Raw genomic sequence first — 27,573 nt, 5'->3', positions numbered from 1 at the left:
CAGGAATAAATAAAATAAAATAAAATAAAATAAAATAAAATAAATAAAATAAAATAATAAAATAAAATAAAAAGAAAGAAAAGAAAAGAAAAAGAAAGCAAGAAGAAAGAGATACAGATACAGTGTAAGTTGTACTGGCCCAAGAGTGTCCGTGTTGCATGTGCTTTGCTACCTGTTGGGTCTCTCTCCTGTCCATACGCAAAGCCAGTACCATTCTAGGCATTTTAGAGAAAATTCAAAGCTGAAAATTATGTCAGATCTATTACTCCTACTGGGTATGCTATCCACTGCTTTTTTTTCCTTTGCTTCCCATATGACAAGCACTTAAAACTATACTGCAAATGTGAAATGTATTACCAATATGACTTGAGAGACCATGAAACTGAAAACTCCAGGAATTATCAACTCCCACGACCAAACTGGCAGAGAGCGGTTCCTTCCAACAAAAGTCTCGCGTACCACGGCGCTGTGGAGCCTCCAAGAGCCGTGCCCGAGAGCAAAGGTAAAGTCAAATTAGACAAGGCTGGGGACAATCGCTGACCGGCCTCACAGAAGTAGAAGACAAATCCCAGGGCAGCTCGGGTGGCTCAGCGGTTCGGCGCCGCCTTCCGCCCAGGGCGTGACCCTGGGGACACAGGATCGAGTCCCACGTCGGGCTCCCTGCATGGAGCCTGCTTCTCCTTCTGCCTGTGTCTCTGCCTCCCTCCCTCTCTCTCTCTCTCTCTCTCTCTCGGTGAAATAAATAAATAAATAATAAAAAAAATAAAATAATAAAATAAAATTAAAATAAAATAAAACAAAAAATAACGAATCCCACTGCGGCGAGCCAGGTCGCATCGGGAGCTTCCCAGCGGGCAGACGCGGGCGGAGGGCTTGGAAAGGCGGAGCTCTGCAGAGGGCGGCGGCGGCGGGGACGACTCGCTAAGACTTTTGATAGCCGTAAGGCAAACACCTCAACAACGACGATCACGTTGGCCCAGCCAACACCTTGTAAAGGACTTACGGCAAACACCAACTCACAGCTCGCACCCTCCAGAAACACTGGGGCCTCCCAGCCCCTCCCGGGATCCTTTGCGCCGCGCGCAAGAAAGCCGTGGCGTGCTTTGGCTCGGAAGGGCCGCCGTAGGCTCTGGGTTGCTATGGAAACGTAGCTACCATCACTATGTCGTTGCAACGGACGCCTCAGTCGCGGGTGTTCGTGGAACTGGTTCCCTGGGCGGACCGGGGCCGGGAGAACAATGCGGTCTCGGGCGGTGAGGCGCTGCCCGGCCTCCGCCGCCCCGTCTCCTCAGCACAGGCCCAAAGCGCGACGCGCGAGGTGCACGTAAGCGGCACTGCGGAGGTGTCTGCGGGCCCTGACCGCGCGCAGGTGGCGGTGCTAGTGAGCAGCACCAAGGAGGCAGCGGCTGAGGCCAAGAAGAGCGTTTGCCGCCGCCTGGACTACATCACGCAGAGCCTCCAACAGCAGGGCCTGCAGGTGAGAGCTTCGTGAGGGAGGCCTCGGGCCGGACGGCAAAAACCGGAGGCGGAACTTCCGGCCCCGCGGGTCCCTGCTGGAGGCGGCGTGGAGGGGCTGGAGGGTCAGGGGCACGTTGGTCTCCCTGGTATGACGGAGGCCACGACCTGGCCGACTGAAACTTGCGGCCAACGACGTATTGCCGGTACCTGAGGTAAGCTTACCTTACTGAGGTAAGCCTCAGTGGCTTATAAAGTAAAAGAATGCAAATCGAGTAAGTCTTTATTTGGTGGTATTTGTCGCCAATAATTTTGTTTTTAACCTCGATAGGACGAACTGGCAGGCCTGACCATTAGATGTAAAATGGTTGCCTAAGTCAGTGTACTGCACACTAGTCATTCTTTGTTTTGATTCTGCACCATGCAGTTGGCGAGCGAAAAGCGTGGCCTGCTCCCTCCCCACCGGGTGAAGCTTCGCATTAAGTGGTTTTTCAGCATTTTTCCGCCAACAGTAACGTGGGGAGGAAAAATGAATTCCATTAAAAAATGTCTGCAATATTTTTCGTTTTGAACTTTCAAAACAATTAAGCCAACATGTTGTAGATGCCACACAAATGAAATACTGCTACTTAACGGGAGATGTCCGTGAAACAAACACTAACTACATCTTAGCTCCACTTCTAAAAAGGAAAGAAGCGAACCAGCTTTATTTAATCTGAACAACAGCTTTGTGAGTCAGGTTTTAATATCCCCATTTAGATTTAAAGAGGTTAAATAATGCTCTAAATTTCAGGTAGGGTGGTATTTGTTGTCTTCTTGAAACTAAAATCCGCTTTTTTTCCAGCCACAGTTGCCTCCAGATAATTGGAATACAAGAAAATTAGAAGCCACAGAATGGGTCAACTATCCCAATTCCCTCATTTTACACAGTACGACTCAAAAGGCCAGAGTTGTGATTTATCCAGGGTAACACCAAGTTCATAACAATGCTTCCTGCCTATTGTTAAACATGACCCACACCCAAAAAACAAGTCTTTATTTTAAGGAAAAAATATATTTGTACTGCATTTACTAGTATAGTTATTTAAAAAGTCATTTGGAAAAGATGTCTTAATTACTTCACAGTTTAAAAGAATTCAAATGCTTATTATAAGTAATGTGAATTAAATGGTTTAATATGTAGAAAAAATTTCCTCAAAACAACTGTTGCCCGTGCTGCAGTCCTGTTTGCATAATATAACTAATTCTTAAGTTATTTATGTAAAATGTATACCAAGTTCACATGGCTGTAAATTCTAATATGTAAAACAATAAATTACTGTATTAACTTAATTACATTAGGGTTCAGTGTTCAAGGCAAGAGATAGAAGGTCAGTAATCTACCAGTTAACTTTGCTAATGGAAGAAAGCAGTCATGTAGATGATTTGTTCAGTAGATAATGCAAAAAATCATATTACTTTTCAGGATGAATTATAATGGGTTTTCACAAAGTCTTTATTCATTTTAGATTTTGGAGTTTGGGTTTTATAAACATCACTGCCCTACTTAAAGGTTTCCTCCTATTCAGGTTACTCTGCTTAATAGATGGAGCCTAATTTTCTGTTATTTCCTGTTATCTCACCTCTCCTTGACTAGCTGATGCCCATTTTTTCCTTTAAGAACCAACCAACCTCACCTCCTTGGCATTCCTTTTCTAACATAACACTAGTCTCTGTCATACCACACTCCATTTCCCACTTGTAATAAAACTTAGTCTGTATTTTAATTCTTGCTTTACTGGTGTCTTCTTCATATTCTAAACCTCTCCAGAGCACAGACCTTTTTGTATCACTTGCTTTGCATTCATAGGCTATACTTTATATATATAACATTTTGCTTTGTGGTTTGCATGTTCTCTTCATAGGCTGTAAGCTCCAGTATTTGCCTACTCATAATTGTATTTTTTTTTTTGATAAATGTGTATTAGTTGCTATGCACCAAAAATAGAGAATGAGTAAAACATAGGTACTGTGCTGAAGGAGTCTCATGATAGGAATAAACTAATATATAGTAAGTGTTACGAAGAAAATGTGTTCAGAAAGCTGTAGACAGAGCATGGAGAAAGGCTTTGTTTGCTATAATGAGGAGTTTGGATATTATTGGCTATAAAAAAAAAAATCCTGCTTAATGCTAGATCTTTTACAAATGTTATCTCATTTGATACTCATTCCGACCACATGAAAATGCATTTCAATTGCTGTTTATGGTTGAGAACTCACAGGATCAGAGTGATTATTGGCAGGGAGCCCACCCAAGGTCACACAGCTAGGAAGTAGCAAAGTTTAGACTCTAGTCAAGAATTTTGACCTCAAAACCCTTGCTCTTAACCACTGTAGTGTGTTGCTGCTTTATTGTCTTGGCAGTGGGTGATTAAGTTTTAAGTAGGGGATGTAGCAGATGCTATTGATACCCCACACTTGTATCCCTTGGCACTTCACATTTGTGTGCATACAGGCCCAACTTCCATCTGCCAACACTTGTGAATTCCTTGCCAGTTTTTCCTGGCTCCACCTACAAGTGGGCCAGTCAGTAGTGCCAGAGAATTAACCCCTCCTCAAGCTCTAGCAGCCTTGAACTAACAACTGAGGGGAGAGAGGGGAAAGACACCTTCCCTCTTGGGCAGCTTAATTCTGAGGTACGTGTTCTGCCTTATTGCCAGAGTTTCTCTGCAGATAAAAGTTCCAGTTGCCCACAGTGGTGACCGCTTGGCAATACATACTTTAATGGCTTACTTTCCTTCCATTTCACTTCCCACTCCCCTACAGTGTTTCTTGGGATCATCTTAAAAATTAACTGCTTAGGGACGCCTGGGTGGCTCAGTGGTTGAGTGTCTGCCTGTGGCTCAGGGTGTGATCCCAGAGTTCCAGGATGGAGTCCCACATCGGGCTCCCTGCATGGAGCCTGCTTCTCCGTCTGCCTATGTCTCTGCCTCTCTCTGTGTCTCTCATGAATAAATAAATAAAAATCTTTACGGCAGCCTTTGGCCCAGGGCTTGATCCTGGAGACCTGGGATCGAGTCCCATGTCGGGCACCGTGCATGGAGCCTGCTTCTCCCTCTGCGTGTGTCTCTACCTCTCTCTCTCTCTCTCTTTCAAAAAAGAATAAATAAAAATCCTTAAAAAAAATTAACTGTTTATACTCACATCCTTGGCTCAGAGTCTGTTTCTAGATGTGCTCAAATTAAGATAGGGAGTAGTAGGAATAGATTGAATATATCATACAAGTTGGCTTCAGCTTTTCATTATTGAAAATGGTGGGAAAATTAATATCCTTGTTGCTAGGTATTTATACATGTTCTTAATTATGCTTTTTGGTGCTCGCTTCGGCAGCACATATACTTAATTATGCTTTTTGGTTTTGGGGTTTTTTTCTTTAAGATATTTATTTATTTATTATTTATGAGAGATAAAGAGAGAGGCAAAGACATAGACAGAGGGAGGAGAAGCAGGCTCCATGCAGGAAGCCTGATGTGGGACTCGATCCCGGGACTCCAGGATCACACCCTGAGCCAAAGGCAGATGTTCAACCACTGAGCCACCCAGGCATCCCTAATTATGTTTTTTGGACATTAATTCCTGGTTTATACAAACTTTCAGGCTTATGAAAAATTACAGTCTAGGATGAAAAGTTTACACTAGGCATAATGGGCATAATCTTTTTAATTTTGCCAATTCAGTAAAAAAATGTTACTGTCATTTCCTGAGTTTTATGTTTTTTTCACATTTGAAGTTAAACTTTATTTCATGTAAATTGCCAATTCATAATACTTTGTCCATTTTTTCTGTTGTTTTTTCTTTATTAATTTAAGGAATCTTTTTAAAAATTAGTTTCTACCGTACAGTATAATGATTCAACAATCTTGTACATTTCTCAGTGCTCATCAAGATTATTATACTCTTGGGATGCCTGGGTGGCTCAGCAGTTGAGCGTCTGCCTTCGGCTCAGGTTGTGATCCCAGGATCCGGGATCGAGTCCCACATCCCGCTCCTTGCGGGGAGCCTACTTCTCCCTCTGCCTGTGTCTCTGCCTCTCTCTCTCTCTCTCTGTGTCTCTCATGAATAAATAAAATATTTTTTAAAAAGATAGTTGTACTCTTAATCCCCTTTATTGATTTATCTATATCCCACTCCCCACTTCCCTCTGACAACCACCAGTTTGTTCTCAGTAGTTAAGTCTTTTTTTGTCTCTCTTTTTTTCTTTCCTTGTTTGGTCAATTGCTTTGTTTCTTAAATTCCACATATGTATATAATCATATGGTATTTGTTTTTTGCTGGCTGATTTATTTTACTTAGCATTATATCTTCTAGATCCAACATATTGATGGCTGAGTTATGGTCCAATGTGTGTGTGTTTGAATGTCTGTCAGACATCTTCTTTATCCATTCACCTATGGATGGACACTTAGGTTGCTTCTATATTTTGGTTATTGTAAATAATGCTGCAATGGACATAGGGATGCAGGTATCTTTTTGAATTAGTGTTTGTGTCTTCTTTGGGTAAATACCAGCAGTAGAATTACTTATCATATGGTAATTCTATTTTTAACTTTTTGAGGAACCTCCATACAGTTTTCCACAGTGGTTGCACCAGTCTGTATTCCTACCAGTCACGTACAGGTTTCCTTTTTCCCCGCATCTTCACCAACATTTGTTATTCTTGTTTTTGATTTTAACCACTCTGACATAATAAGGTGGTATCTCATTGTAGTTTTAATTTGCATTTCCTTGAGGTGAGTGGCATTGAGCATCTTTTCATGTGTTTGTTGGCCATCTGTATGCCTTCTTTGGAAAAATCTGTATTCAGGTCCTCTGCCCATTTTTTAATTGGATTATTTGTTTTTGTGGTGATGAGTTGTATAAATTCTTTATCTCCTTTGGATATATCAGATATATCATATAAAATTATTTCTCCCTTTCAGTAAGTTGCCTTTTTGTTTTGTTGATTTTCTTCCCAGTGCAGAAGCTTTTTATTTTGGTGTAGTCCCAGTAGTTTAATTTTGCTTTTGTTTCCCTTGCCAGAGGAGACATATTTAGAAAAAAGTTTCTATGGCTAATATCAAGGAAATTATTGCTTGTGTTTTCTCCTAGAAATTCTATGGTTTCAGATCTTGCATTTAGGCCTTTAATCCATTTTGAGTTTATTTTTATGTATAGTGTGAGAAAGTGGTCCAGTTTCATTCTTTTGCATGCAGCTGTCCAATTTTCCCAGTACCATTTGTTGAAGAGACTGCCTTTTTCTCATTGTATATTCTTGCATCCTTTGTCATAGATTAATTAATTATCATAGGCCTTATAAGTGTGGGATTATTTCTGAGCTCTATTCCGTTCCACTGGTATGCATCTATTTTTGTGCCAATATTTACTGTTTTGATTACTGCTGCTTCGTAGTGTATCTTGATATCTGGGATTGTGATACTTCTGGCTTTGATCTTCTTTTTCAAGATTAAGGGAACTTTATCAACAACTCTGTCTTCCATGTATTGCAAAAAATTCTCCCAATTTCATCCTTGCCATATACCTTTTACAGTATTGAACATACAAAATGTTTAAGTTTTATTTAGACAAATTCATTAATCTTTTCTATATGTTTCTTGCCTTTGGTGTAACACTTAAAGGATCCTTCCGAAGCTTAAGGTTATATAACTATTAACTAATATTTCCTGGAACCTTTAGGGACCCTTGATACTACTTAAATATTTGGTGTGTGGGAATTCACTTTGGTGTAAGGAAAAGGGTTTTGTTTTCTCCTAAATGGGTAAGTTGCTGTACTGAAATCATGTACTGAAATCTTATCTTTTACTGCGTGTGCAAGAACTTAACTTGAATTGCCCTTAAAAACAAAAAGTATGGGCAGCCTGGGTGGCTCAGTGGCTTAGTGCCACCTTCAACCCAGGATGTGGTCCTGAAGACCCAGGATCAAGTCCCACATCAGGCTCCCTGCATGGAGCCTGCTTCTCCCTCTGCCTGTGTCTGTGCCAATCTCTCTCTCTCTCTCTCTCTCTCTCTCTCTCTCTCTCGTGAATAAATAAGTAAAATCTTTTTTTAAAAAAGTATTATTAAAAAAAGTATTTTAAAAATTATAATAATAAAAATTAAAAGTATTGCTTTCATAATCTTAAATGAATAATATGCACATCAGGTATGCAATGGTCAAGACTCTGTTTTGATGCAGTTCTCCTGGCTTTCCTGTGCTTCCTGCATGATACTAAAATGGCTACAATATTCCCAAGCCTTACACCACATACTGTACCATAACAAGAAAGTCAATAGTTCTTATTTCCTGCAACCATATAAAAACAAATACTCCTGTAGTTCACAGGACATGTTAAATGGACGATCTAAATTGTCTGGCCAGAGAAATGGCATATACTAATTAGTGTAAATTTAGATTTCTGCCCATTTTTTAACCTAATCATGTAGCAAATTAGTTGTGATAATCCTGAATGGTTTAGACCTAATCAGGATTTACCTTTAACCACATAGTTGCTGCTCAGAGAGATTAGGGGCAGATTGTATGTCATGAGGATTCCATATTGCTTGCTGTGCCTGTTGTTTTGAAATGTTACTGGTATTATACTTGTCTTCAGACATTCTTGGATTAGTTTTGGAATACTAGTTCTTTTGATCCTGGTTATGCTGCTACATTAGTACCACATTATCTAAATTATTACAGCTTTGTAAAACAGTTGAAGGGCAAGTTCTGCCCTCATTACTTTTCTACTAGAAGATTTCCTGTCTGCAAGGGACATGTTAAATTACACCACAGGGATACAATCAGAAAATCCAGAGAGTATAAAATTCTGGAGTCCAAATAAAACTTCTTTTCATATTTTGCAGTATTCATGTATCAATTTCAAGAGAATTATTGATTTTACAATATTGCATCCTGGTCCATTTTTTCAAGCGTGTGTGTGTGTGTGTGTGTGTGTGTGTGTGTGAAGTTCTGTGGTTTTCTTCATGTTTGTCCTTTTTAAGTGTATTCCAGCCATGACAAGGTTTTTTTATACCTATTGAGAATGTTACCTTGCTGCCTTCATATACTTAAGTAGTTATTCTTATACTGACCTTTTTGTCTTTTAAAATCTGCCCTTTATATTTGGATATAAAATAGCTTCCCTGGAGCCTAGTTGGGAAAACTTAATGGACTAGGCTAGTATATTTTAGTATTTTTTTAGTTCGTACCCAAAATGGCAGGATTTCCCAATATTGGCACTATTTTTAACATCCTAGATTAGATAATTCTTTGTTTGCCGTCCTATGCATTTTAGAATATTTAGCTGTATTCCTGACCCCTACCCATCACATGACCAACTTGTCCTCAGTTACCTGGGGCTGTCCCAGTTTTCCTAGAATTAGTCCCATGTCTTAGGAACCTCCTCAGTTTCTAGTAAACAGAAGCATTTATTCAGTGTCTACTTAGTACATTATAAAAGTGTACTTCTCTAGCCCATTTTAACAATCAAGTTATGTCTCTAGACATTAGCAAATTTCCCTGGGGAGCAAAATTGCCTTCTGCTTAGGAACCATTACCCTACAGATAACCGGACAAAGCTCATATTTTGTGTGGGAGCCCACCAGTCAGACATTACCAGGAATATATCTATGATGAAACAAATTTACTTATTTAGCATGATCAGCAGACTCCTATAACATCCAAAAGGCTTTATGTACAAATAATTCCTCATATGTATGTAAAATTAAAATGTAAATGTAAAATTTACATTATGTAAATTTACATTGTGTAAAATTTACATTATGTAAAATTACAAATGTAAATGTAAAATGTAAAAATTGTAAACTGTAAAAATTACTACAAACGGAGTGACAATGATGAAATTTTCAGCAAGTATTTGTAGACTTTGAATTTACTTCATGTAACTTTTAGGAAAGTTTTAAACATCAAGCAAATCAGTTCTTTCTGCATACTCTGTTATTCTGATTTTAATAAGTTCAGGTTTCTGCTTTATGTTTTAGAGTCCCTGCATTTAGTAGCCAAACCTTTAGTAATTATACTCTTGTACTTTCTGCTTCAGGCAGAAAATGTAACTGTGACAAAGGATTTTAGAAGAGTGGAAAATGCTTATCACATGGAGGCAGAGGTATGTACTTATCATAACATAATTGGAAACAGCATGACTTTATGGGGACAATTTGCATTTATTTTACTCTTGAACTGAAATGTACAGGAAAAATGCTTCCCATGGTATTGATAAAAGATTATTTTTCTCAAAATCATTTTTGGTGTTAATATCTGTGGGTTTTTTAAAGTTTTTTTTTTTTTTTTAGTAATCTCTACACTCAACATGGGGCTTGAACTCATAGCCCCAAGATCAAGAGTCACATGCTCTTACCACTGAGCCAGCTAGGCACCCCTGCGTGAGCTTTTAAAATAAATTTTAATGAGATTTATTTGAGAGAAATTGTTTTGAAATGGAATAAAAATAGCAAGGAGGAAGTGGCAGTTAATTGCCACCTGAATAAAATTTTAGTAAAGTTACCACTTCATGAGCAGGAAACACTACAGGAGAGAAATTTCTTCTTCTCAGATAAAAAGCAAATTAATAAAGTCCTTACATAAGGATTGACACACTTTTCAACATTCTTTTTTTATAATGCAATTTTACTGTGTTTGTGGTAAGTTAAATTTTATTTCAAAATAAAAACCACTTGTGGGCACCAGGGTGATTCAGCATCCAACTCTTGATTTGGGCTTGGGTCATGATCTTAGGGTCATGAGATGAGCCCTGCATTGGGCTCTGTGATCACTGGGGAGTCTGCTTGAGATTCTCTCTCTCTAAAATAAAGAAATCTTTAAAAATAACCACTTGGGGCATCTGGCTGGCTTACGAGTAGAGCTTTCAACTTTTGATCTTGGGGTTATGAGTTCAAGCCCCCTATTGGGTTTAGAGATTACTTAAAAATAAATCTTTAAGGGGCGCCTTGATAGCTCAGTTGGTTAAACATCTGGCTTGGGCCCAGGTCATAATCTCAGGGTCCTGGGATCCAGCTGTATTGGGCTCCCCACTCAGCAGGGAGTCTGCTTGTCCTACCCCTTCTGCCCTCTCCTCCCCTTTACTCCTTCCCCTGCTCATGCTTTCTCTCTCTCAAATAAATCTTTAAAAATAAATTCCTCAAAATAAATAATTTTAAAAATATAAATAAAAACTATTCAACCTTTGCCCAAGTTAAAAAGAACAAAATATTTTTGTATACTCAATGATAACATTTAGTTCCTACAATTGCCTATACATTTTACTTATCTTTAAAGATTTTATGATCTGGATTTTATGAAATCATGTTATTATTTGTTATACAATTATGTTATAATTGTAGTTAGATTATAGGACTGCTATTTGTTTCAGCTTCCAAACATTTTGGGATTATGTGCGAGGTCCATACTGCCTGCTTGTCACAGGAAGCAAACAAGAATGGAGTTAGAGTGGACTCTTGTTTATCTAGTCAGATTATCTTTAGAGGTGGGAAATATCTTGAGAAATAATCTAGTCCTACCTTCAGGCATATAATAGGTTATTTTTCTAATTTTAAGGATATAATTTTAATCTCAGATAACCTGGGCTCAGACTTCTCAAAGACTGTTACAAGAATTAGAATAGAAATTAGAATCCTGGTTTCTTACCTCTTTGAGATAGTAATTTCTACAAACATTGTTGCTCCAATACTAATTTTAATGGTTTTGTGATTTTCAACTTAAAATTTAACTATCTCAAGGGATTTTAAAATTACTTAGGATAATTTTATGGATCCACATGGCAAAATTTATTTTATAATAGGGACTCAAAAGTATCTTTCAAAACAGGATAAAGGGGAGCTGGGGGAATGGGCAAAATGGGTGAAAGGGAGTGAGAGATAACCTGCTTTCAGTTATGGAATGAGTAAACTATGGAGATGAAGGGTACAGCATAGGGAATACGGTCAGTGGTATTATAATAGTGTTGTACGGTGACAGATGGTGGCCACACTTCTTGTGAGCATAGAGGGTATAGACTTATTGGACACCTGGCTGGGTACAGACTTATTGGACACCTGGCTGGCTTGGTTAGTGACTCTCCATCTTGGGGTTGTAAGTTTGAGCCCCATATTGGGTGTAGAGATTACTTAAAATCTTAAAAAGAGTATAGATTTGTTGAATCACTGTTTTATACCTGAAACTAATGTAACATTGTGTGCCAACTGTACTTCAGTTTTAAAAAGGAGTTATTTTAAAAAGGGAGTTATGAATCTTCTCAGATAAGAAAAGTTTTAATATGACTTTTATGATATACACTATGATATTGTTTCATATCAGTCGTTTTCTTAAAATAGATTTTTCAGTTTGGGGGATCTCTGGGTAATATTCACAAGAGAGATTGGGTGTCAAAAAAAAAAAAAAACACAACAGGATGAAGAACAGAGTGGTAAGAATCCGTATTATGGAGATCAAAAGCCAGGAGTATTCTGGAACTCCTCCAGTAGTTATTGCCTGTCAGGGCTTTAGGCTGTAGTGAATGTACATTGGCTCAGGTTATCTTTTAAGTATCTTAAGTTAATGGGCTTTATTGTGAAGATACAGGAAGGAAGGAGGAAAAGGAATGGTCCCAGCAAATACACAGGCTTCATGGAAAATGGGCATGTTTTTTAGACAGCTGTTTTAGAGACCCACTGTACAGTTACAAAAAACGCTTTAGAGGGACACCTGGGTAGCTCAGCATTTGAGTGTCTGTCTTTGGCTCAGGGCGTGATCCTGGAGCTCCAGGATCAAGTCCTGCATCGGGCTCCTGCGGGGAGTCTGCTTCTCCCTCTGCCTCTCTCTTTCTATGTCTCTCATGAATAAATAAATAAATCTTAAAAAAAAAATGCATTAGAGCTGCTTGTTTTGCTATAAGAAGATGACTAAATGAGGACTTGGCTAAACACTGCTCCTCTTCTTCTGCTATATTTACTTCTTAATGTCTTGTACTCATTTTCTTCAGAAAATGTTTATATTTTACATAGGGCTCTCTGATAACCAGAATTCTTAAATCCTGCAATCTAATACATGATTGCTCTTAGGTTAGCATCAGCAGTCAGTGGAGACCAGGGTGGTGGGGTCACAAGGTACAAAATGATGTCTAACATATACCAATATTCTCATGGACAGTTAAATATACAAAGTAAGATCAGATAGTAGAACATTATTTTACATAATAACTAAAATTTTCATCCTGAAAGGCACTTTAAAGATTCTTTATCTATAAACTTCTACCTACCCTGCTGCTTCTCTTTAAAGATAATCCAAAGTTAGAAATTATATAAGTGCACGAGCATAAAAAGTTTATTCCATCTTCAGACATCTAATCAATACAAAATTTTGTAACGTTAAGCCAGGATAGACTCACTATTATTCATCCATTAGGTACCTCTTCAAGAACAAAAGGCTAATACTTGTTCCTTCAGGTAGATACTTGGAAGTTCAGTATCATGTTGATGCTACTTTTTTCTTCTCCAGGGGTAAGAATCCCCAATTTCTTTAATCATTTCTTATAATAAGACAAACTCTTTATTGAGTCGACCAATTTCCATCTAAAGCACCTAAGCTATGGTGTCCTGTGATTTAACCAGCCCGTATGAGAAAAAGATGACTATCTCCTTATCTTGAAATGTTGAAAAATGAACTTCTAGCACTTGCATCACATTGTTTCCTTCTTTTGAGCTGTTATAATTAATAATTACAATTTGCTGAACTGCCTTTCTCACATACTGCTTTAAATCATATTTCTATTTTATATTTTGTTATTGCTACTTCAAAATGAAGTATAAGTTTATATTTATCTCTGTAAAATTTTATCCACTAGGTTTGACCTGTGTTTTGAGCCTATAGGATCTTTTTGGGTCTTGATTTTATCAAGCAGTGTTTATATTCTATCCTGCCAGCTTTCTGTCACCTGCTGATCTGATCATCTGTGTACCCATCTGTGTAATTAATAAAAATATTAAGTAGCATTAATCAACTATGACCCTGGGATCCCTGGGTGGCGCAGCGGTTTGGCGCCTGTCTTTGGCCCAGGGCGCGATCCTGGAGATCCGGGATCGAATCCCATGTCGGGCTCCCGGTGCACGGAGCCTGCTTCTCCCTCTGTCTGTGTCTCTGCCTCTCTCTCTCTCTGTAATTAGAAAAAAAAAAAAAAAAATCAACTATGACCCTAACCAACAATGTTGCCATGAAGACTGTATGTCAGTATATCCCAAGATTTGTCTAAATAAGTAAAATATAAATCCTTTAGAGCTACAGTATTTCTCTAATAACTTGCCAGCTAGGAAGTCAAGTTTAGTACATCATGACTTGTTCTTAATAAGCTCAAATCTACATGCTCAATAGGTTGGCCTTTGGATAGAAATAATTTGGCAGTCGTTCAGAAGATAGAGATTAGAAGAAAAGCATAAGTTGGTGAACCTCACTCTTAGGAATAAAAGCAAAATTAAAAGTCAGATGAGTTTTCTACATCTCATCAAGAAACTCAAGACTTTAGAGAACTTTACAAGATTTTAGTATTAGATTCCTGTGTTCTTATTTTGTTATTCCTGATGCCTTCTTGGAGGACCGTTAATGTGAAAAAGACTTGTATTCTTTTCTTCAGAGACAGGACCAAGAAAGCAGGAAGAGATTTAAAGAGGAAAGAAAAGAATAGATTGTGGCAGTACCAAAAAGAAAAGAAAATATGCAAAGTGCTTGAGGCCTGTGGTAATGGAACAAAATGAATCAAAAGGCCTTATCTTCTTTACTTCTCATAAAAACTTTTTTCTTTCCTAATTTCTTATAAACTAATTTTTAAAATAATCTGTTCTAGAATCTTGCCTAGAATCAAAGAGAGTCTAGCCTACTACATGTAGTTTGTTCAGTATTATAGCCACCTGCCTTTTATGGAAATTAGAACTACCAAGTATTTTTAAAAAGGCTTTTGGCTGTTTCTTTATGGTAATTGAGATTAGCAATAATTCAGAAGTCTCATTTGCAGATATTTTTAATGAACTGAGATTTGATTTATTCAATAAGAGACAAATTTATTAGAGGCACTTAAAATCTCACCTATTTGGGGGGTACCTGGCTGGCTTAGTCAGCAGAGCATGCAACTCTTAATCTTGGGGTCATGAATTTGAACACCATATTGGGAGTAGAGTTTACTTTTTTTTTTTTTTTTTTAAGATTTTATGTATTTATTCATGAGAGACACAGAGAGAAACAGAGGCAGAGACACAGCCAGAGGGAGAAGCAGGCTCCATGCAGGGAGCCTGACCTGGGACTTGATCCCAGGACTCCAGGATCACGCCCTGCGCCGAAGGCAGGCACCAAACTGCTGAGCCACCCAGTGATCCCCTAGAGTTTACTTTAAAAAAAAAAAAATCTATTTTGGAATTCAGTTTCTTTTTTAGTACCAAAATTTCTAATGAGTTTTCTTGACCAAAGAGATGGGAAGCACTTATGTATCAACCTGTTTTGTAATTTAATATAGCTAGTACAAGAGAGTATATAAAATAGGTTTATGTGTATACATTTGTAATCACATTATTTTACCATGATAAAACAAATGAGAATTATGAATATGATATATGAATTTATCTTAAATGTTCTCTTCAGGGCAGCCCGGGTGGCTCAGCGGTTTAGTGCTGCCTTCAGCCCAGGGCATGATCCTGGAGACCCAGGGTCGAGTCCCATGTCAGGCTCCCTGCATAGAGCCTGCTTCTCCCTCTGCCTGTGTCTCTGCCTCTCTGTCTCTCTCATGAATAAATAAAATCTTTAAAAAAAAATAAAATTAAATAAATAAATAAATTTTATCTTCAATATATGAGATAGATTAAAACTTTTTTATCCTGAATAGCTCTTAAAAATTGTGATGCAACATCTCTATTCTTTAGTAAAGTGACTCCTGCCTCATTAATTTGGATTTCTTTCGAGCTATGTATTGATTATATACCATATTGCTGAATTTAAAAGCCGAAGTTCAGGGCATTGGCAGGCTTAAAGCAGTTCTTGAACTGTTAGAAAAAGAATACAAGTTTTTTTTCTATCAAATTTATTTCTTTTATTTCTTGTTAATCATTTAACCCACATATTCCTAAACTATAGTTTGTCCATGGTTTGGGACAAAGAGCTGATAGTCTGTTTATAAATGTAGATGTGGGGGATCCCTGGGTGGCGCAGCGGTTTGGCTCCTGCCTTTGGCCCAGGGCGCGATCCTGGAGACCCGGGATCGAATCCCACGTCGGGCTCCTGGTGCATGGAGCCTGCTTCTCCCTCTGCCTGTGTCTCTGCCTCTCTCTCTATCTCTCTGTGACTATCATAAATAAATATAAAATAAAATAAAATAAAATAAATGTAGATGTGGGATCCCTGGGTGGCTCAGTGGTTTAACGCCTGCCTTCGGCCCAGGGCGTGATTCTGGAGTCCCGGGATCGAGTCCTGCATCAGGCTCCCTGCATGAAGCCTGCTTCTCCCTCTGCCTGTGTCTCTGCCTTTCTCTCTTTCTGTGTCTCTCATGAATAAATAAATAAAATCTGTAAAATGAATGAATGAGTGAATGAATGTAGATGTACTTCTAAAAGCTACATCTGCTAACTTTTTAAGTGATGGTAATGATAAGAGGGATGCAAGGCAGACTCTTGTTTGACCAGTTCCAGAGCTGATCGCAACAGAGAGTTTTTCCTGCTTTTTATGGAAGTAGAGCAAGCCAAGTACTACATGGTAAACCTGATTTTGTGGGATTAGATTTGCCTCAGATAATTAGGGGTGGAGGGGACTCGAAAAACAACTAGTATCAGCAAACTTCTTAGGAATTTTCATTGTCCTTTCCTCCATATGCTTTTTTTTAAAGATTTATTTGAGAGAAAGAGAGAAGCAGAGGCAGAGGGAGAAGCAGATTCCCTGCTGAGTGAGAAGCCCAAACGTGGGGTTGGATCCTAGGATCTTGAGATCATGACCAAGAAAGCTGAGCTGAAGGCAGATGCTTCACCCACTGAGCCACCCAGGTGCCCCTACTTTTTTTTTTTTTTTTAATAGCAAAGAATACCAAGAGGGCATGTTTCATAGGAAAGCAGGTATACTTATAAAAATTATTTTTGTTTTAAGCAATCAGGGTAGAAATTGGAACAATTTCTTTAAATAAAATTTATTTCAGGGACGCTGGATGGGGCAATAGAATAAGCCTCCTCTTGGTTTCCATTCAGGTCATGATCTCAGGATCTTGAGATCGAGCTTCATGTCAGGCTCTGAGCTCAGCAAGGAGTCTGCTAAAGTTTCTCTCTCCCTCTCCCTCTACCCCTCCCTGTACTTGTTCACGGTCTCTAAAATAAATCTTTAAACTCAATAAAATATAATTCAAGGGCTATGTTCTTATATAGCAAAGAATTACTTTTGTTGCCACTTGGAACCTGTTATGCTCAATCACTCTAATCTGCATGCAGAGAAAGCCTTTGAACTCTGAAATTTAGTTACCCTCCAACTTCTATAAAAGCACTATAAATCTTGCCATATTTCATTATATGTAATGAAATATATGTACAGTGCCTTTGTGACTGTTATAGATTAAATATAGCAACAAAAGACAAGACTTTTTTCCATATTTAGACTATGCAAATGCAGAAAAGTATGATCTGTATTTTCTTTTTTTTTTTTGAGAGAGCACAGCAGGGAGGGGCAGAGGGAGAGAGAGAATCTTAAGCATTTGGGGCTCAATCTCATGAGCTGATATCGTGACCTTTGTGGAAACTTAGTTGGATGCTTAGCTGACTGAGCCAGGCAGGCATCCCTGTATTTGTTTTCATACTTTTTTAAAGATTATTTATTTATTTACTTGAGAGAAAGAGAGAGAGCGCAAGTTGGGGAAGGGTAGAGGAAGAGAATCTTCAAGCAGATTCCCTGCTGAGCACAGACCCTGACAAGGGGTTCAATCTAACGAACCTGATATTATGACCTGAGCCAAAGAGCCAAAGAGTCAGATGCTCAACTCACTGGGCTACCCAGGCACCCCTGTATTTATTATTAAAGGCAGCTATAAAAAAAAAAAAAAAAAAGGCAGCTATAGGCATTTTGGAGCTTTGATTTTCAACCAGGAAGGAAATGCAATTTTGGAAACTATCTAGAAGTTAAAAACTAGCACCCTGGTTAAGGCTGAGAGATTGATTTTTCACTAATAGACTGATATTTTAACTAATACCATAGAGTATTTAAAAAAAAAAAAAAGGAAAGAAACAAAACTATCAGACTTCTCTTCAAAAGACAGAGAAGACTTCTGCTTCTGGCTAAGATAGAATAACACTGACTAGATTTACCTTCCCACCTGAAACCAAAAACTGGACAAAGTGTATGAAATAGTTTTCAAAAGGGTGGACATGAGGCAATGAAACACAGTGATCCCTGAGAAAAAAGAAGTAAAAGTCCTACTGTGTCAGAGTGCCTGGGTGGCTCAGTCGGTTAAGCACTTGCCTTCAGCTCAGATCATGATCCCAGGGTCCTGGGACCAAGTTCCACATCAGGCTCCCTGCTCAGTGGGGAGCCTGATTCTCCCTCTCCCTCTCTCTCCTCTCCCTGCTCATACACTATCTCTCTAGTAAATAAATAAAATCTTTTAAAAAAGAAAAAAAAAAGTCCTACCATGTTCTAGATCACTTTCTTAAGAGAGTGTCCAGGCAGCTTCACAGGGAAGGGAACCCACACAGCCTGGCAAACTCCTTGTATTGAAGAAATAGAATTGAGAACCCAAACAAGACAAGACAGCTAGAGCTTGCAGGAGAGTAAAGGGCTGCACAAAAAGAGGTCTTCAGAAACTACAGAGGGGACCCCTCCTCCCCAACCTTCACCAAGTACTCAGCAGAATACCCATCAGCACATGTATGTGCAGAAGTGACCTGAGGCTAAGTAAAGAATTCCCCAAAAAGATTAGAGGGAACAGTGTTTGAACATACAGGGTTTGGGTACAGACCCAGCCAGGGTAGGAAATCTTGATTCATAGGGCTTGAAGTAGAGTATACAGAAGTGTCCTGCCTCATTAGGGAGTAATAATTAGCACCAGATGGAACATTACTCTATTCCCACCTAACAAATCTTAAAAGCAAACCTAAAGAGATCAGTTTCCCAGTTAGCTGAATTCTAGAACAAATATAGAATATTTATAGAAATAGAAGAATATCCAATACCTCCCATAAAGTGAAAGATTACCTGGCATGCAAAATATCATGGAAACAAAGCTCACAATAAGGAGAAAAAACTTACCCAGAACCAATATAGATGTTAGAATAACCAGGCAGGATCATTAATTACTATAACTGTATTTCATATGTTCAAAAGTTAAATATAGAGGCTTTTTAAAAGTTTAATAAAATTTAATAAAATAATTTAGTTTTCAGTATCAAATAGCTTTATCTGTCACATATTATAATAAAATGACCTCATTGTTATTTGACTTTACCTTTTTTACTCATATTTACAGAAAATCTTGAAAGAATAGATCAGGCATGAAAATAATTTCAAGTGTCATTTCATTTACAGGTCTGCATTACATTTACTGAATTTGGAAAAATGCAAAATATTTGTAACTTTCTTGTTGAAAAGCTAGATAGCTCTGTTGTTATTAGCCAACCCCAGTTCTATCATACTCCAGGTTCTGTTGAGAATCTTCGGTAAGTATATCTTTACCTAAATTATCAACTAATTAAACAAAGCTATTCAGTGCCAGAGTTTATTGAATGTCATATTAATAATCTCTGCATTTAATCCCCAAGACGCCAAGCCTGTCTTGTTGCTGTTGAGAACGCATGGCGCAAAGCTCAAGAAGTCTGTAACCTTGTTGGCCAAACTCTAGGAAAACCTTTATTAATCAAAGAAGAAGAAACGAAAGAATGGGAAGGCCAAATAGATGATCTCCAGTCATCCAGACTTTCAAGTTCATTAACTGTACAACAAAAAATCAAAAGTGCGACAATACATGCTGCTTCAAAAGTATTTATAACTTTTGAAGTAAAAGGGAAAGAGAAGAAAAGAAAAAACCTCTGAAATTCCAACCAAAATGTTTGTATAATTTTATTTTTATACTTTTTATGTTTGTTTTTGTCCTGAAAATATATATTGTGTAGTATATAATATTTCTCCCCAAAATCTGTCAATCCTGGAATACAGTCCCACAAATAGCTAAGTTTACTTTCTATTTTTAAAAACTTACTATGGAAAATGCTCTGAAAATAAATGTGTTATATATGCACAATTATATACTGATAATATAAGTGATGTAAGAAATTTTTATATTTCTACTACAGGAATAAATATTGGCAGTTATTAGCATGATTCTTAACACTAATAGAAAGGATGAGGAACACCTATCTTTTGATAAAAGGGTAGTGAGGTATACTAGGAAAATATTTTGATGCCAGAAATAAAATATATGGACCAGATCCTCTTCACCAGAATCCTATGATTATATAAGCATTCTCCAATACAAATAAAGACAAGCCACATATGTAACTTAAAACTACCGAGTAGACATGTATAAAAAAAGTAAAATGTAAAAAATTTTTAAAAAGCAGTTAGAACTAAGTTTAATATTTTAATCTAATGTCTAAAATACTATAATTTCAGCATATAATCAGTATTTTAAAAATAATGGATATTTATATTTTTTATACTAAGTTTTCAAAATATGTACACTTTATGTTGTAACAAATCTTAATTCAGATGCTAAGTTTTCATCAGAAATGCTTGATCTGTATTTCCTAAAATGTAGTTGAAAAACTAGATTCACACACACAGGTTGTTCCAGACATGCTTAAAAGAGCTAGTAACTGCATCAAGCAGCAATTTCAAGTAGCAATTTTCAAATTAAAAGTTTTAAAAATTTAAAATTCTGTTCCTTGATTGTATTTACCTCATTTTTAAGTTCTTGAAAGTGGTTAATGGCTACTGTGTGGGACAGTGCATGATTTTACACTGAGATAATGATCCTTAAGTCTATTTGAGATGTAGCAGCAAGTACAATGCATCGCTATTGCATTGCACATTATCTACAGGTGTTCATAAGCCATGACTGTTGTTACTTAGCATAGGTTTCCCATTCCCCACCATAAAGCTGTAGGTCCTAGGGTTTTTCCTCTGACCTATCTCCATACTCATATACCAATATTTTTTTCCTATAGCACACTCCAGGATGTAGTTTATATCCCACCACTTTCTTAAGTGGCACTGAAATAGTTTTATTCATCTCCTCTGTTGTGTCCTTGGCAGGAGGGAATGTGAAAGCTACGAAGAAAAGTTTTAGAATCCAACACCCTGTGTTCAAATCTGACTTTACTACTACTACTACAATGTAAGCTCCTTTAAAATGAAGATCCTATGTGGTTCACAGCTGCATTCCCAGACCCAGCATAGTGTCAGGGCCAACACAGAGCAGGCTTTCAAATAATCTGCTGGGCAAATTTACCAGATGTGTAAACTTCGCAAGCAAGGCACTTTGATGTCTTTAAGCTTCTCTTTCCTCACCAATAAAATGAGGCTAAATACCTACCTTGCAATGTTACTATAAGGATTAAAGTTGATAAATACAAGACCATAAGAATAATGCCTCGCACACCATAGCTGTCACTTAATAAACAGTAGCCATTATAGCAACTGCATTCTTTGGTTACTGTCAACTCAACTAAAAGTTGGCTCTCCCAAGTCTTCCATATTAAGATAGATTTTTAAATATATGAAAAATAGCATTATCACAAAACCAGTTTAGGATATGTTTTTATTTCAAAAAGGGCTAAATAAATTATATTTTAGCTTTTATTTATCCAGTTGGATAGAAAAACATATTGGGACTGAACAACAACAAAAAATTGTGGGACGCCTGGGTGGCTCAGCAGTTGAGCACCTGCCTTCTGCCCAGGCTGTGATCCTGGAGTCCCGGGATGGAGTCCCACATTAGGTTCCCTGCACGGAGGCTGCTTTTCTCTCTGCCTATGTCTCTGCCTCTCTCTGTGTGTGTCTCTAATGAATAAATGAATAAAATCTTTACAAAAAATTGTTTATGCTCAATAAAAATTTAATTATGTGTGTAGATTTTTTTTAGCTATAGCTTCATTATATGGTTTCATCATATTTGGTAAACAAAGTTTTCAGCTTACAATGAAATACCTAAAAACAAATTCTAAGTTACCAAACACTTTTTAGAATTTGCAGGAATTTTTAAAGATAGTGCTTTAAAAAAAAGAAAAACTTGTAAAATGGGCAGTCCTGCAATTCTGTAGAGTGGCTAAGAGAAAAAAATCATTAAAGATTGGACTGGTTTAGGTATGACATACCATGTGCTCAAGACTAAGGGTATCAGATTTAGTTGTCAGTTGGTAGCAGTTTAATTTCTGACACATGGCATATACTGGCATCTCACAATGACTTAGGGGACCTGTGCCACAAAGCCTGCTGGGAAAAGCCTATCCCAAACTTAACCCTGACAAAATTTCTTTATTCTGAACCCCTTTTTAAAAAAATCCTTCCAGAAAGCAGCAAATTATATTTGCTGTTTTCTGAAAGAAAAAAAATTTTCCCATTTGGGTATCTGAAATAGACCCACTATACTCCAAACATCTTTGTAAAAGGAAATACTATTAAGTAAATTTTCTTAATATTACTGATAAAATTTAGGATTCTATTCAGTTACATGGTAAAGATTACATTTTTATAGTAGAAATATACCTTATTTTTAAGTATCAGTGTTCTTGACAGTTAATTTTAGTTCAATGTAAATAAATAAGACCTAGAAAAATAGTTTGTAACTTAAGATGCTTTACTTCATACCCCATAATCATTATTATGTCCTCAGGAATGTAGGTCGAGGATGCCCTAATTCTGTCTGACTTGTTGATAAGAACTTGATAGCAAGGAATTCTTCTCACTGGCCTAAAAATATAAAAACATGAATTACAAGGTCAAATATGGGAGTTAATATATTATTATCTACATTACAAAATTGTATGGGAGGCAAATGCTTTACTACTCATTCCCAAAAAAGCCCACTATATAAATTAGTTTAAAATAACATTTACTATTTTTATGCATATTGTATTTATAACCAAATAGCTTCTCATAATCTAATGTGGCCTAAATTAATATGTTCAGTTTTGTTTAAAACACTAGAATTCAGTGGCTAATCCAAGCCAAACACTGCTCTCAGGATAATGTAATAGATTTTTTTCAAGAGGAATGATTTATGCTATTTTATTAGAAGAATAACACTTTTTATAACCTGTTTATCAGGATATTTCTGTCTCAGCGACTCTTCTGGAGCTCTGGCTTCAGCATCCCAACCAACAGTTATGCCCAGTTAGCCACATTCCTTGTGGATGATCACCAATCCTACCTCAAAACAGTTTCCACCCAGCCTTAGTTTCCATACTAAAGGATGAAGAGCCTAGGTGGCTGGAGAAACTGCTAATCTAAATTATCCTAAAACCAGTTAAATCCCTAAATTAAAAAAAATTATTAAATATCCTTCAAATATCAATGTTACTTACCATCTGATGGGGTGGGATGTGTGCCTGTATTTTAAAATACAAAGTTTCTGTCACTCATCCTCTGCTTCCTTTCTGCAGACAATTTTGGGTGAAGAGTTCAAAAACAGAGTAATAGCTCCAATACTACACACACATCAGGTTTACACTGATCCCATTAATTACATACTAATTATGTTTCACCTGTCTTTACACAAGACTATGAACTCCTTAACAGCAGGGCTATATCTTAAATATTTCTTTTCCTCGTATCTCCGGCTAATAAAAGGCTAAGAAGAGGAAAAGTTGGCTGGCAGATATTTTGTTTTATTCCCTATCAGGGGGATAGCATTTATAGCAGAGTACTTGAATGCTGGTACACATAGAAGTAGGGAAGGAAGATGCAAAGTACTGATTCCAGAATGTATGTTCAAAATGTTTGCATATTTTAAATGCATATTTTAGCTAAATGAATATATACTTTAATTCCTCCAAAGCTTAGCTTTCTCAGAAAAGTCTGTGACTATACAACAACAAATATTTTATTGTCTAAACTAGTCTCTTAAGTTATTTCAGAACCTATACTCACTTTAAGCTTACAGATCAGTGTGTATCTCTGCCTTTCATCCCTTGGCAACCGAGTCATTATCACTTGTGCCACACAAACCTCTCTGATAGGACATAACATACTGCTCAGGGAAAGTTGGCTTTTGAAATTCTAATTGCAACCACTGTAAAACTGCATCTAATAAATTTAGTTAACTTAGAACTTTTAATAAACAGATGCTTAAATTGAATTTGTTTCCATTAGCATTATTTTACTTTCAAAGCTATTTTAGAAAATCATTTATATCTGATAGCAGTAATGCATTTGTAACTCATACAAAAAGTTTTTATGCTTTTTACCTTTTACTGAATCAGTCATATTTATTGTAATTCCATTTAAAAAGAATTAGTACAACGATTCAAATATATCAACTCTAGCCCAACTAAGTAAATAACATCAAAAATTTTTTCTTAGTTTATGCTAAATGAATCATGGAAAGTCTAAGATACTATATTCTATATTGGAGTGGGGGTAAGGTATAATTAACTCAATGTTGAATCTCAACCAAATAAAATACAAAATTATTTTCAATATATCAAATATTTCACTTAGTTCAGAACCTGTAAGATAAGCATGAATTTCTTTTTCATCGTCATTGTACCTATTTCAAAAATGATAAAAATGCAGTGATTATAAACTGATGTGTCTTTGTGAAGAAACCAATATGAATATGCAGCAGAAACCTTTAAAAAATGTATTTGCACGGGCAGCCCAGGTGGCTCAGCGGTTTAGCGCCGCCTTCAGCCCACGGCCTGATCCTGGAGACCTAGGATTGAGTCCCACACCTAGGATTGAGTCCCACATCAGGCTCCTGCATGGAGCCTGCTTCTCCCTCTACCTGTGTCTCTGCCTCTCTCTCTCTCTCTGTCTCTCATAAATAAATAAAATCTTTAAAAAAAACTATTTGCAAACCACAGAAGTCAGCATATATCTGAGGAATGACTATTGGTTTCATTTTGTAGAAGTGAGATTTCACCATATTCTAAAATGTTACTACTCTTAAACATTACATTCATCTAAAATATTCAGTTGTGGGGATCCCTGGGTGGCTCAGTGGTTTAGCACCTGCCTTCGGCCTGGGGTGTGATCCTGGAGATCCAGGATCAAGTCTCACATTGGGCTCCCTGCATGGAGCCTGCTTCTTTCTCTGCCTATGTCTCTGCCTCTCTCTCTCTCTCTCTCTCTCTGTCTCTCATGAATAAATAAATAAAATCTTTTTAAAAAAAATAAAATATTCAGTTGTGTAGTACTTCATTTGAATACTACGGAATTTTCTCACTAATATTAAATTCAACACATTAGAAGTGTTTTATGTAAATGTTTAGACACTTCATTAACCAGTAATATTAACTAATGATTTTTCATATTATTTGGGAATAACTCTGGAAACATAACACTACAGCAACCACATCACTGAATAACTGAGAACATCTGCAGCTCTTGAGAATGTACAGATTCTAGCCACTTATGCTACCAGAGTATCCCTGAAGGCAGGAAAGTAGAGGCCCCAGCAGTATCCACACAGACCAACCAACTAGTGCTTTTCTGTGTGAACTAGAGTGTTAGAAAGGGAACATGGGAGTTGAATGAATAACGAACTTCTTGGAAGACAGCATGGTGTGACAGTAGTATCGCTTCCAGAGATAAAAATGGAGATTATACTTTCTGCTACTTATCAGAACTATTATCCAAGCCTTTTGAACACTTGTAGATAAATGTGATGCACTTATACCTAACTGAGTATAAAGACTAGAAAGAAACATATAAATCTAAAGGATTTTTAAAATCTAGGATCAGGAATATGGAATGCAGTGCAGCTGTAATGCTACACTTAAAACATTATTTATGAAAAAGGTAAAAGCTAAAATTAAAATGCTTGAAATTAATAAAAAGAAATCAAAATTTTAAGTATTTTCTTTAAAAAATAATAATAAATTCTGAATACTCTTCTCTGCTTCCTACCCTGTCTCACATTACAAACTGCTATTTCTCATGAATGTTCCCTACCTAGTCATAGAAAGGATAAACAGCCCAAAAGCTTGCACATGAGTGCCCTTAACTGAGTCAGCTATAGCACAAATAAAAGGTCAGATGTCTTTTAGTTTTTGCCACTAAGAACTCAGATGAATTATGGATGAAGAGGTTTTCATGACTGATTTAGAAAATAGTGGATCAAGTGTTTTAAACTATCAAGTCTTAATAATAGTATCAGAAAATAAGGTATATTGTGTTGTCTACAGCAGAGTTCTTTTTTCATACTCTTTCCAAAATATATCCCCCTTTCCAGACAAGCCTAAAATAATCTGGGACAAAAGTTGGAATAAATATCAAGTTACCTAATTATTTCTTACAGTTTTTCTCATTTATAGAAAAATCAAATCACAAAAATGTCAAAATAAATTATTTTTACTTTCAAGGTTTGAAATGGACTTTGGATAATCCTCTTATATTTGTAGTACTCATTAAACTATTCCATTTACTAGATGCCTGTAGTCAGTGATATCCCTTTGCCAATAATTATTTTTAGACCACTTTTCATTCTCAAGTGGTCTTAATGCTTTAAAATTCACAGATTTCCATTATCTGAAACATTATATTAATATTTATGTGTATGTACAGACCTAGGTACATAGACATATAAGTCAACAAACTAAAAGAAAGGAACTTCTCGGGATCCCTGGGTGGCGCAGCGGTTTGGCGCCTGCCTTTGGCCCAGGGCAGGATCCTGGAGACCCGGGATCGAATCCCACGTCAGGCTCCCAGTGCATGGAGCCTGCTTCTCCCTCTGCCTATGTCTCTGCCTCTCTCTGTGTGTGTGTGTGACTATCATAAATAAAAATTAAAAAAAAAAAAAAGAAAGAAAGGAACTTCTCCTTTGCTGTATCTCCATTACTATTAATGTTTAAAGAAAATGAATGCCTTCTCTTTTTAAATTTTTTTTAAAGATTTATTTTAGAGAGTGAAAGCACAAGCTGGTGGGTCAGAGGGAGAGGAAGAGAATCTCAAGCAGACACCGCACTGAGTAGGAGCCCACTTGGGGCTCAATCTCACCACCCTGAGGTCACAACCTAAGCCGAAACCAAGAGTCAGATGCTTAAACAGCTGTGCCACCCAGGCACCCTTGCCTCCTCTTTTTAAAATAGGAAGTAATTATTCTTAACTCCCTGGTCTTTAAAATATTTATGCAGGAATAACATGGATTCAATAAGTACTAAGTAGACTACTAGAAACCTGATAAATCTTCCAGATGATCAGAAAAGACATTTCCTAACTTCATTTTGTACACAGTATCTTAATTCAAAAAATACTTTGGAAAGGGTATGTGCAAGCCAGGAATCAGATTAGGACTCAAAGGCAAAATCTGAAAGCAGATTTATGTCACATAAATGTACACTACCTTCTCTTTAATAACCAGTGTTTCATATGTATCATCCATGCTTTCATTCTCTGGAATGACCATCTAAAACCATCTCCAGGGGATCCCTGGGTGGCGCAGCGGTTTGGCGCCTGCATTTGGCCCGGGGCGCAATCCTGGAGACCCGGGATCGAATCCCACATCAGGCTCCCGGTGCATGGAGCCTGCTTCTCCCTCTGCCTGTGTTTCTGCCTCTCTCTCTCTCTCTCTCTGTGACTATCATAAATAAATAAATAAAAATTTAAAAAAATAAAAAATAAAAAAAAATAAAACCATCTCCAAAATCAGAAAACATTAAAAATAAAATGCTTAAAGTAACAATTTACATATTAATATATAGAAAATGATACTGCTTATTACATAATGTCTACTATCATCAGACAGGGACTCCTCTTTTATCCACCCACACTGAGTTAATCTGTATAAAAGTAAGAGAAAATAGACCTTTCTCGTGAAACAAGTGTATTAAAGTACACAAACACACACACACACTCCATATCATGACCAGTAAATTTTCTGTTGTTTGTGAAATAAAGTGTCAGAACTTCAGATTATTTTATCACAAAAA

General features: G+C 37.1%; 1 protein-coding gene and 1 long non-coding RNA gene across 2 annotated transcripts; one reads left to right on the top strand and one right to left on the bottom strand.

Moving 5' to 3' along the window:
* The first annotated feature begins 756 nt into the window (after positions 1-756).
* Positions 757-20,120, top strand: IRAK1BP1 (interleukin 1 receptor associated kinase 1 binding protein 1). Its single transcript, XM_041761133.1, has 4 exons — positions 757-1,477; positions 9,528-9,593; positions 19,013-19,143; positions 19,246-20,120. The coding sequence occupies exons 1-4, from the start codon at positions 1,163-1,165 to the stop codon at positions 19,514-19,516; spliced, it is 783 nt and encodes a 260-aa protein (XP_041617067.1). The 5' UTR covers positions 757-1,162; the 3' UTR covers positions 19,517-20,120.
* On the bottom strand, positions 13,576-27,174 carry LOC121494588. Its single transcript, XR_005988824.1, has 3 exons — positions 26,988-27,174; positions 22,292-22,393; positions 13,576-13,634 (listed from the first exon to the last, which is right to left on the bottom strand). It is a non-coding gene; the product is annotated as an uncharacterized LOC121494588 (long non-coding RNA).
* Between the last annotated feature and the right edge of the window lie 399 nt (positions 27,175-27,573).

The sequence above is a fragment of the Vulpes lagopus genome, chromosome 1 (genome assembly GCF_018345385.1).
Source record: "Vulpes lagopus strain Blue_001 chromosome 1, ASM1834538v1, whole genome shotgun sequence".
In the NCBI taxonomy this organism is placed as follows: domain Eukaryota; kingdom Metazoa; phylum Chordata; class Mammalia; order Carnivora; family Canidae; genus Vulpes; species Vulpes lagopus.
Note: the sequence above shows the minus strand (reverse complement) of the source record. Positions and strands in the feature narration are given on the sequence as shown.